Here is a 12,902-nt window from a genome sequence, read left to right as displayed (position 1 = left end):
ATCATCCATGTTTCACTTCCATACATGGCTACACTCCATACAAATACTTTCAGAAACGACTTCCTGACACTTAAATCTATACTAGATGTTAACAAATTTCTCTTCTTCAGAAACAATTTCCTTGCCATTGCCAGTCTACATTTTATATCCTCTCTACTTCGACCATCATCAGTTATTTTGCTCCCTAAATAGCAAAACTCCTTTACTACTTTAAGTGTCTCATTTCCTAATCTAATCCCCTCAGCATCACCCGATTTAATTTGACTACATTCCATTATCCTCGTTTTGCTTTTGTTGATGTTCATCGTATATCCTCCCTTCAAGACACTGTCCATTCCGTTCAACTGCTCTTCCAAGTCCTTTGCTGTCTCTGACAGAATTACAATGTCATCGGTGAACCTCAAAGTTTTTATTTCTTCTCCATGGATTTTAATACCTACTCCGAATTTTTCTTTTGTTTCCTTTACTGCTTGCTCAATATACAGATTGAATAACATCGGGGAGAGGCTACAACCCTGTCTTACTCCCTTCCCAACCACTGCTTCCCTTTCATGTCCCACGACTCTTATAACTGCCATCTGGTTTCTGTACAAATTGTAAATAGCCCTTCGCTCCCTGTATTTTACCCCTGCCACCTTTAGAATTTGAAAGAGAGTATTCCAGTCAACATTGTCAAAAGCTTTCTCTAAGTCTACAAATGCTAGAAACGTAGGTTTGCCTTTCCTTAATCTTTCTTCTAAGATAAGTCGTAAGGTCAGTATTGCCTCACGTGTTCCAGTATTTCTATGGAATCCAAACTGATCTTCCCCAAGGTCGGCTTCTACTAGTTTTTCCATTCGTCTGTAAAGAATTCTTGTTAGTATTTTGCAGCTGTGGCTTATTAAACTGATTGTTCGGTAATTCTCACATCTGTCAACACCTGCTTTCTTTGGGATTGGAATTATTATATTCTTCTTGAAGTCTGAGGGTATTTCGCCTGTTTCATACATCTTGCTCACCAGATGGTAGAGTTTTGTCAGGACTGGCTCTCCCAAGGCCGTCAGTAGTTCCAATGGAATGTTGTCTACTCCGGGGGCCTTGTTTCGACTCAGGTCTTTCAGTGCTCTGTCAAACTCTTCACGCAGTATCGTATCTCCCATTTCATCTTCATCTACATCCTCTTCCATTTCCATAATATTGTCCTCAAGTACATTGCCCTTGTATAGACCCTCTATATACTCCTTCCACCTTTCTGCTTTCCCTTCTTTGCTTAGAACTGGGTTTCCATCTGAGCTCTTGATGTTCATACAAGTGGTTCTCTTATCTCCAAAGGTCTCTTTAATTTTCCTGTAGGCAGTATCTATCTTACCCCTAGTGAGATAAGCCTCTACATCCTTACATTTGTCCTCTAGCCATCCCTGCTTAGCCATTTTGCACTTCCTGTCGATCTCATTTTTGAGACGTTTGTATTCCTTTTTGCCTGCTTCATTTACTGCATTTTTATATTTTCTCCTTTCATCAATTAAATTCAATATTTCTTCTGTTACCCAAGGATTTCTACTAGCCCTTGTCTTTTTACCTACTTGATCCTCTGCTGCCTTCACTACTTCATCCCTCAAAGCTACCCATTCTTCTTCTACTGTATTTCTTTCCCCCATTCCTGTCAATTGTTCCCTTATGCTCTCCCTGAAACTCTGTACAACCTCTGGTTCTTTCAGTTTATCCAGGTCCCATCTCCTTAAATTCCCACCTTTTTGCAGTTTCTTCAGTTTTAATCTACAGGTCATAACCAATAGATTGTGGTCAGAGTCCACATCTGCCCCTGGAAATGTCTTACAATTTAAAACCTGGTTCCTAAATCTCTGTCTTACCATTACATAATCTATCTGATACCTTTTAGTATCTCCAGGCTTCTTCCATGTATACAACCTTCTATCATGATTCTTAAACCAAGTGTTAGCTATGATTAAGTTGTGCTCTGTGCAAAATTCTACCAGGCGGCTTGCTCTTTCATTTCTTAGCCCCAATCCATATTCACCTACTACGTTTCCTTCTCTCCCTTTTCCTACACTCGAATTCCAGTCACCCATGACTATTAAATTTTCGTCTCCCTTCACTATCTGAATAATTTCTTTTATTTCATCATACATTTCTTCAATTTATTCATCATCTGCAGAGCTAGTTGGCATATAAACTTGTACTACTGTAGTAGGTGTGGGCTTCGTATCTATCTTGGCCACAATAATGCGTTCACTAAGCTGTTTGTAGTAGCTTACCCGCGTTCCTATTTTCCTATTCATTATTAAACCTACACCCTGCATTACCCCTATTTGACTTTGTGTTTATAACCCTGTAGTCACCTGACCAGAAGTCTTGTTCCTCCTGCCACCGAACTTCACTAATTCCCACTATATCTAACTTTAACCTATCCATTTCCCTTTTCAAATTTTCTAACCTACCTGCCCGATTAAGGGACCTGACATTCCACGCTCCGATCCGTAGAACGTCAGTTTTCTTTCTCCTGATAACGACATCCTCTTGAGTAGTCCCCGCCCGGAGATCCGAATGGGGGACAATTTTACCCAAGAGGACGCCATCATCATTTAATCATACAGTAAAGCTGCATGCCCTCGGGAAAAATTACGGCCGTAGTTTCCCCTTGCTTTCAGCCGTTCGCAGTACCAGCACAGCAAGGCCGTTTTGGTTATTGTTACAAGGCCAGATCAGTCAATCATCCAGACTGTTGCCCTTGCAACTACTGAAAAGGCTGCTGCCCCTCTTCAGGAACCACACGTTTGTCTGGCCTCTCAACAGATACCCCTCCGTTGTGGTTGTACCTACGGTACGGCTATCTGTATCGCTGAGGCACGCAAGCCTCCCCACCAATGGCAAGGTCCATGGTTCATGGATAATATCTTCACAAATATAGATGCCATAGATATAGATGTAACAAATGTTGACCTAGGAATATCTGATCACAATGCACTTATCCTTAAATTTCCCATAGCCCCTGTGACCAAAAATAGTTCATACCAAATGTACAAAAGAACCTTCTACACAAATAGTTGCAGTCACTTCATAAATACACTGACTAACCAATCATGGGCAGAAGTACTGTTACAAACTAGCACAAACACTGCATATAATGTTTTTTCTTCCCTGTTTATGTTGAATTTTGAAATTTGTTTTCCTAAGAAACTTGTCAAAACAAACACATATGGGCATACACATGCTAACTCCTGGATCACAACAGGTAGTAGAAATTCCTCCAGGACCATGAAAATGCTTAACTATAGACTGAAAAGTTGGACTGACCCCAAGTTTAAAGAATATGTAACAAATTACAAAAAATATATAGAAAAGTAATTACAAAAGCAAAATTACTAAGTAATGATAAATTAATAAGAAAATCAGGCAATAAATCAAAAACTATTTGGGAAATTGTGAAAAGGGAAACAGGTAAGGGCCTCAAGGATCAGGAAATAGTACTCAAAAATAGTGAAAATATTGAATTAAAAGATGAAACTCTGGCAAATTACATTAATAATTACTTTTTAAGTGTACCAATGTCATTAAGTAAAAACTTTACTAAACATGAGAAATTAACAGCCCCAGAAGTAGACAGTAGTATGTTGTTAACTCCCACAAATGATAATGAAATATTAAAGGAGATAAAGAGTCTAAAATCAAAAATGTCTGCAGGTGTTGATGAAGTGCCTGTGTCAATAATAAAAAAAGTTGCCCAAGAAATTATAAAGCCCCTGGTACATATTGCCAATTTGTCTTTCAGCGAGGGTGTGTTTCCTGAGAGGTTGAAAATCTCTAAGGTTAGACCTCTGTTTAAAAAAGGAGATCCATAGAAGGTAGAAAATTATAGACCAATATCCCTTCTCCAATCATTTTCAAAAATTCTAGAGAAATTAATGAAAACTAGACTCATAAATTACTTAGATGCTCACAAACTTCTAAACTGCAATCAACATGGCTTTCGCTCTGGCCACAGCACAGAATCAGCTATCCATGCCTATACCAAAGAGATTGTCAGGAGTCTCGACACTAAAAAATGTGTAGTGGGAATTAACTTAGATTTATCTAAAGCTTTTGATACAGTAAATCACAAAATTCTGGAGGCAATAGGTGTAAGGGGAGTTGTGAAGCAGTGGTTTGAATCTTACCTTCAAGATAGAACTCAGGTAGTAGAAATCATCGCAGAACATAAAAATCAGAAAATCAAGTGGGTCTCAGATGCAAAGAAATTGGAAATAGGTGTCCCACAGGGCAGTGTTCTTGGCCCTTATTATTCTTGCTTTATATAAATGACATAAAAAATCCTAATATTTCTACCAAAATAATGTTGTTCGCAGATGACACTAGCATAATTATAAGTCATGATAAAAAATCATTAACCACCACAACTAATATAGTCCTGAAATATATTCAACATTGGTTTAATGCTAATGAGTTAACACTTAATCTAAGTAAAACAAATTATATACAGTATGGCAAAGCAACTCAAGATATGGACCTCCAGTTAAAACTAATGGATAAGAAGATAGAGTGTGTACAATACACAAAGTTTTTGGGCATGCACATTGATCAAAACTTAAGCTGGAAAGACCATCTCAAGTACTTATCCCAAAGGCTCAATTCGGCATGTTTTGCATTGAGGATATTATCTAGAGTATGCAGCACAGACTGTACTAGACTAGTGTATTTTTCTTACTTTCAGTCCATCGTGTCTTACAGCATAGTGTTCTGGGGTAAAACTAAATCAAGCTTAACAGATATCTTCAAATTTCAGAAAAGAGCTATACGAATCATAACACACAACTCTCCAAGAACTCATTGTAGGCCCCTTTTCAAAGAATTGCAAATACTCACAATACCATCACTGTATATTTTTAAAAGCATTCTGTGTACAAGAGCACATATGAAAAATCTACATACAAATGAGGACTGCCATAATTATAATACTAGAACTCGTAAGAATTTGTATGTAGAAAGGGTAAGGACAACAGAAACCCAAAAGCATGTAAGTTATTTTGGAATAAAACTCTACAATGCTCTGCCAGTGTACATGAAGGCAATAACAGATGAAGTAAAATTTAAGACTGAGGTTAAAAATTACCTTTTAAGCAAAACTTTCTATGATGTAGATGAGTACTTTGATTGTGTGTAAATTTATTGTCAAAAATTTTAATTTATATGTCTAAATTTGTATTTTTAAAAAATGCCTTGAAAGTGATGTTCCATTATTATGTCTGTAGTACTTGTACTAGTATGATAACTTTGTTGTGACAATTCCTACATCATGTAAATGATATACAGGAAGATAATAAAATGAAATGAAATGAAAATGAACCTGCACGAATCACCTTTGTTCGTGGATCGGTGTATAGAACCTCCTCCCCAATCAAAACCTGGAGGTCTGCATTAAGAACAACAAAATATGAAAAGGGATGCGAACAAAAACATCGTAGAGTATGAGTACTAACAATGCATGCAAATCAAGCAGTTCGCACACGGATTTGTAATCAGAAACAAAGACAAGCAAAGAATACCATGCGATAAAACCAGTTTGTTTCATATCAAACATGGAACAAGAATGGAATCATTTACCCCACCCAGTATTATGAATGCGAACAAAAATTAAGCAGAATACTAGCAACTGAAACAGTCCAGTACAAGGAGGACATCGTAATAAGAAACACTGTACTATGAAACCAGCTTTCGTGCACGTCATGTCAGATGATTTTCAGGTTTTGACAAGTGCTGAAGAGCAGTTATTTCCACTTGATACTGACTGTGTTGTCAGGATTGCAATATTGGATATTATAAATAAATAATTTTGCAGTCAAAAGGTGTGACCGCAGTGTCATTAAGTTAATATTGGTTTTTGATTTAGATTTCTCGAATATTACTAAGCAAGGTAATAAATACGTTTCCAAGTACACTCTTCACCACCACCACCACCACCACCACCTGAGTCGTATTTCGCAAAGCAAGAATACGGATATCTGGGCTATATTTTCTTGTATTCGAAGGTCTCTACCAGGCCACTAGGTGCGCTACTGTCTTCTCTGTTTCCGTATCGTAACGAGGGCCTAGCACTTCTCATAATTTGGTGTTTTGTGGGGCACTTGCACTTTCATAGAATCTGGGGATATAGAATTTATTGCCAAATTCTCTTGCATTTCTAGCAATTACTGACTGCGATCCTATTATATCGTTGATTACCGTTAATGGGAAGTACTGCGGTTTTTTCTGCTTCTCCACTTGAAGTATTAATATGACAGTAGTGCCTGATCGCATTCTGTTACTGTCCAACAGGATTTTCTCCATCGTTCTGATTTTGCTTCCTGTTTAACATTTTTAATTTTTGTGACAATATAGCTTTATCGGCACATGGATTAAAATATTTCATGCGAATAACTTTTTGAATAGCCACGCATTAAGTCATGATCAGAATATAAAGTTAATTTCAGATTGTTTCATCAAAATGATGGAAGTCATAGTCATGCTACCAACATAGATATATGTTCATAGACTATACTAATCAAACATGTTTATCATTTTGATATTAAAAACACTGAGTGGGTACTTATCCATCGTTTATGGTACAAAACTTTTAGTGTAATGATTGTAAAATATACTTCATGGGGCTCTATAAGTTCTCAAATTCACGAAATCTGATACCAATACAGCAAAACTGGAAATTTTAGAACTTTGCCCTCTGCTGGATAAATTTCTGTGGACGCCCATGGTTTAACCATAATGATCTGTGGCCATAAACTAATTGCGGCAAATAAATTAATTTCCAGAGCATCTGCAGCTGGTTACACTTTCATTCACCATTCTTTAGCTAGACAAATAGAAACATTGTGACTGACAACAGGGAAGAGAAGATGTCGATCTGCTGGGATTGTGACCACAGAGGAGGCAGGTGGATACACTTTCTCCCTGACATCAATACCATGTTAAAGACAAGAGCACATAAAATCATTCCACATTTCCTGTAGGGATTGGGTTCGTACAACACTTTGACCATGCCAAGTGGTTCCCAAAACACACTAGATCACAGTGTTTTTTAACACGTGTTGTTACTTGATAATCTCAAGTCCACAATTCAACAATTACGACAGCTTTAAACATAGTGTGCTAGGTCTCTACACCACCATTGCCAGTAGCTTACTTCATCACTACCACATAAAGATGGAGTACTATGAAATGAGTACCTACACACAGCTTTGCTCTTAATTCAATGATCTCAGTGCCTTATGTGAGATTTAGTTCTGCATTCAAGACTTATTAAAAATATATTTCAAAGAAGTGTGACACGTCTAATAAGCAGGAAAACTTTTCTCCCTCTGGAATGTCCTCCTTTGTAATGCAGAAGAATTTTGGTAGGTCAGGTCAAACACTGAAACCTAACCTATAGCATAGTGCTCTATCAGAAACATGTGCATCAAATGCAAAGTCTGCCCCAGAACATACTTCTGTAGTGTCCATGTGATGTGAAATAGTTCACCAATCACATTTGTGGCATTCTATGCATGGAACAGACCCAGTTAAACTGGGGTAACTTATCACATGCTTGTGAATAAGCGACAATTAATGAAATACACAATCATATGCATTGTTTTCATATTTATCAGCAGCTGTATGTTTTTTTCTAACTCTCCATGACTGTGATTATTGTAATGTTATTTTTTCCCCCAAACAGGATGACGGAGATGAAACAGTTGCTGAGAAACCACTCCTGGAACCGAAAACTCACATCTATGAGACACTGAACGGAGGTGAGAAGGAGCGCATACCAGTGCATCCTCCTTCACCTAAGAAGAGTCCTGCAGCAGCCTCTGACACAGTTTCAGCAGACGGTGACGCCAAAGGCCACACGCCACCGGTGCCTGAGAAGCGGAGGGTGCTCTCCAGGCTTCCAGAGACAGCAGTGGACGGCCCACCTAACATGTACTCCACTGATGGGCTGCCTGGTGAGGTTGTGGCACAGCCACAACAGCAGCAACCAACTGCCAATGGCGCTGCCACATCACCTGTCAACGGGCTATCTTCATTTGCTCCACCTGTGTCGCCCAGTTCTGGCCGCGTCAAAGTGGTGGCGCGTGAGGACCCTGACTCGGTGCCCAAGAAGCCGGTGTTTGTGGTGAATCAAGGCCCTAGTACAGCCAGCGGTGTCGTATAGCAGCCTCGATCCTCCAGACGACCACCTTCTGGTGGCCAGACTGCCTCCACATCGAGACACCGTCGCCATCATCTTGTGCCACCTTCTGTCTCATAGCACCAACAGGAGCTGCTGATGGATGCTATGACAGGACTTGTGTGATCCCTTTGTGTTGGGATTGCAACGTCTCACAGATGATTTCCCCTGCCACCTAACTTGCTGCCTCAGTGAATGAGGGACATCATGTGACTAAAATTTCTGTGAATGTTCCAGTTCAGTGGTTCAGAGTAGACATCTGTACAGAGTCTCTTGTGTTACCGGAACTAGGGTTCTCATTGTTTCTCATTCTTCTTCCCAAGATCTTTTCTCGAGTTCAGTTGTTTTCTACTCTGTAAATTGAATTAGGGCTAAAATTATTATTTGACCTCAAAAGATTCAAGACAGTAACCATATCAAAAACTGCTGCAGGAAATTAATTTCATTTCTGCATCATATGTATTGTTATATTCCTCTTTTGCAGTAAACTCGTTTATAACAGAAAGTTGCCCTGCATCAGTTAATTAATTATTGATGTTCTCAGTATTTTTAGTTTTTGACATATGACTTGAATGTTTGGTTTATGAATACTATTACTGCTGCTGGATTCACTCACCTGTATGGTACATATGTTTGGCTTGACACAAAAATCTGTAAGTTAGACAATGAAGTCTTTTGATAGCCATCCTTTCTCTATTTATATTCATACAGGTCTCCTATAAAGTACTCTCAACTGTATAGTTGAGAAACTGCCTAGTGAATATAAGAAAATGAGAAAAAAATGGGGCCTATTTTTCTATAAAAATTATGAAAAGAACTTTGGACCAATTATATTCTAAATTGTATGTAGGTACTGTAGTGTTCATAATGAATGCTAGAATGATAAGTTTCAGACTGACGATAATAATTACCAGACATTGAAAAAGTGCATAATTTATTTATTGTTTTATAAAGAAGGTAAATGAAGCTGGTCACTTAAACAGTGAGACATGATTGACTGAAAGATTGCTACAACAGAACATTTTCATAATAACAGAATGACTAGACCATTTGTGATCCAAGTCATCGGCATTTATTGAAATATCACAAACTAAGACTTATTTGCTGATTAATCTTCCGGCAAAGATACACATGCTGCGATATATCATGTGACACAACAAAGAAATGATAAATGTTTCTTTAAAATTTGTGTATATAGCATTAAGATGTGACAAATATGTTTCAGAATGCAGTGTTTTCTGGACACTTGACCAACAAAAGAGTGCCAGTATGTTAACACGGAATTAAACAGTGAAACTGTTTTCTATTAATGCCCTGTACTGCTATAATATGTGCATTAGCAATGTTTTTATTTTCTATTCAGGTACAATACTGACATGTGGATGGAAAAATCTGGAGAAATCAGTTTTTTTCTGTTCATTCCATGTTCAAAGTGAAATTAAGTCCCAGTGTTACAAATTAAATTTACCTTCAGTTGAGACGATAGGAAGTGTCTTATAAATTTCGTTTTGTAAAAATTCAGCACAAAACACTTAGTTAAAGGTAATGTTCCTTTTATTGACTGTTAGTTTTATAAAAAACTATTCAAGTGAAGACTTTCATTGTAATTAGTCTTATGATGAGGCATTACAATTGCTTTTCTAAATATTTTTTGCTGAAGTCGTGTGAACTGGTAAAAACATGAAAACAGAGTGAATGTGCAACATAAGAGAGAATGTTCTGGTCTTGTGCTGTGGACAGCTGTTGCCCAGTGAGACTGCTTATGTAGTTCCATAGAATATTCTGGGTCTGTGAATAGCTTGTAAATTAAAGAGGTATATGTACATGTATTTTCCATTGTGATTTGTTTATACAGAAAAGTAATTTTAAATAAAATATATGTTTCTAATTTATAATTGTTTTTGTGTGTGTGTTTTATTAATACCCTTATTTTTATTTCTGTAAGAAATTTGATGAAAACTGTGCATTACAGAGTTGTGATGATACAGTATGTCAGATACATGAGTACTGTCCTGAAATCAAAGCCAACCCTGTTTCTTTTCAAAGTTATAATCAAATTTATAAAACTATGACACTGCATGTTGTCAGCAAAAAACATCAACAGTCTTTCAAAGAAGTACCTCTTTTCAGTATGCTGTCTGTCTTTTCTATTTATGTCCATGTCCACCTCCATAGCGTAGCGGTAGCGTTTCCGCCTACCATGCAAGGAGCCTGAGTTTGATTCCCGGCAGGGGACTAGGTGTCGCGTGTCCATCAACATTGACCTCCAAGTCGCCAAAGTAGCGTCAGCTAAAAAGGACTTAATCCGGCAGCTGAACTCCCCCGCGTGGGGCTTCCCGGCCAACAGTGCCATATGATCATTTTCATCTCTGTCCATCATGAAATCTTGTCAGTATTCTTATGGTGATGACTGACAAATTATAAATGTAGACAAGATATATCATTTCCACGTAATCTACACAAGGAAAAATTTTTAACACGTACTTGGTCCACAAGAGGAATCAGAATTGAAATCTGTACTTCTTTGTGAATATAGTGAAGATACATGTTCATTAGAAGCAGCAAGGCAGTTAATGGAAGAGGCCTTACCTCCCCTTCTGAAATTAGGAAGATAAAAAACTCTCTCAAGAATAAAAGCTCACATGGAATTGATGGCATTTCCAGCAGGATAATAAAAGCTCGTTCCCAAGAGATAAGTGGAATTCTTAGTAATATCTTTCTGAAGCAGGGTATTTTCCCTGATAGACTGAAGTATGCCATTGTTAAACCACTGCATAAAAAAGGGGATACGTCTGATGTCAACAACTACCGCCCACTCTCTCTTCTGACTGCCTTATCCAAAATTCTTGAAAAAGTAATGTATTGTACAGTAGCTTCACACCTTTGTAAAAATAAAGTTTTAACAAAATGTCAGTTTCGTTTCCAGAAAGGTGTTTCAATGGAAAATGCTATATTTACTTTCACTAATGAAATATTAAATGCTCTGAGTGACTGGAAGTCTCCCGTTGGGATTTTTTGGGATCTCTCAAACACTTTTGATTGTGTAAATCATGGAATACTTCTAGATAAGCTCAAGTACTGTGGTATGAATGGGGCAGTGCTCAAATGGTTTAAATCATACCTAACTGGAAGAGTGCAGAAAGTTGAAATTAGCAGTTCACATAATATGCAAAAAATTGGTGATTTATCAAACAGGGGAACAATCAAGAATGGGGTTCCGCAAGGTTCGGTCTTGGGTCCTCTGCTGTTCTTCATTTATATTAATGAATTGCCATTCTATATTCATGAAGATGCAAAGCTGGTACTTTTTGCCAATGATACAAGTATAGCTATCACACCCAACAGACAAGAATTAACTGATGAAATTGTAACGATGTATTTCAGAAAATCATTAAGTGGTTCTCTGCAAATGGGCTCTCATTAAACTTTGACAAAACACAGTATATACAGTTCCACACAGTAAATGGAATGACACCACTAATAAATATAGACTTCGATCAGAAATCAGTAGCTAAGGTTGAATATTCAAAATTTCTAGGTATATGCTTTGATGAGGGGTTGAACTGGAAAAAACACACTGAAGATCTGCTGAAACGTTTGAGTTCAGCTATTTATGATATTAAGGTCATTGCAAATTTTGGCGATATACATCTTAATAAATTAGCTTACCACACCTATTTTCATTTTCTGCTTTCATATGGCATTATATTCTGGGGTAACTCATCATTGAGTAAAAGTGTTCATTGCACAAAAGCGTGTAATCAGAATAATTGCTGGAGCTCATCCAAGATCATCCTGCAGACACTTTAAAAAGAGCTAGGGATCTTCACTGTAGCCCCCCCAATATACGTATTCACTTACGAAATTTGTTATTAACAATCCGAACGAATTCAAAAGTAATAGCAGTGTGCATGGCTACAACACTAGGAGAAAGAATTATCTTCACTACTCAAGGTTAAATCTAACTTTGGCTCAGAACGGGGTAAATTATGCTGCCACAAAAGTCTTGGCCACTTACCTAATAGCATCAAAAGTCTGATAGATAGCCATATAGCATTTAAAAGGAAATTAAAAGAATTTCTGCATGGCAACTCCTTCTACTCATTAGATGAATTTTTGGCCATAGTAAGTGGGTAATTTCCCACCCCCACCCAAAAAAAAAATGTCATGTAATATTTTGAGTAATGTAATATCTTGTATAGACACCTTTTATTAACCTGACAAGTTCCACATCATTACAAAGTGTCGTATTCATGATCTATGGAACAAGTACTCTAATCTAATCTAATCTAATTACAAATTCTGAAAAGGTCAACCAACAAAGCTAATACTCCGGCTGTTATTTGCACATTAACTGAACTTAACTAATAATGATATCTGGAATATCAACAATATGAAAAGTATAGCTTGTTACTCAACATATAGATCGGGCACTGAGTGACAGCCACAATGGAAAAGACTGTTGGATACTAGTCAGCTATTGGAGTGACCCCATCATCAGATGTAAACAAAACAAAATTCACACACCTTCACAGAAGCACAAAACACACACACACACACACACACACACACACACACACACACACATACATGACCACTGTCAACTCTGGGTGCTAGTGCCTGACTGCTACTCTGTCTGGGGTGAGCAGTGAACTTGGGCAACGGGGGTGTAGAAGATCTGTGGGGTGGAGAGTGGGAGGAATAG

The 12,902-nt window shown here is 37.7% G+C and overlaps 1 protein-coding gene across 4 annotated transcripts in view; it reads left to right on the top strand.

Moving 5' to 3' along the window:
• Window positions 1-10,092, top strand: part of LOC126245396 (titin-like) — a 518,589-nt gene extending 508,497 nt beyond the window's left edge. For all 4 annotated transcript variants that reach the window (XM_049948312.1, XM_049948311.1, XM_049948310.1 and 1 more), the window contains one exon: window positions 7,703-10,092. In XM_049948312.1, coding sequence (XP_049804269.1) covers window positions 7,703-8,182 — 480 coding nt within the window. In that variant the 3' untranslated portion in view covers window positions 8,183-10,092. The remainder of the gene's footprint in view (window positions 1-7,702) is intronic.
• The last annotated feature ends 2,810 nt before the right edge of the window (window positions 10,093-12,902 follow it).

The sequence above is a fragment of the Schistocerca nitens genome, chromosome 1 (assembly GCF_023898315.1).
Source record: "Schistocerca nitens isolate TAMUIC-IGC-003100 chromosome 1, iqSchNite1.1, whole genome shotgun sequence".
Taxonomy (NCBI): domain Eukaryota; kingdom Metazoa; phylum Arthropoda; class Insecta; order Orthoptera; family Acrididae; genus Schistocerca; species Schistocerca nitens.
Note: the sequence above shows the minus strand (reverse complement) of the source record. Positions and strands in the feature narration are given on the sequence as shown.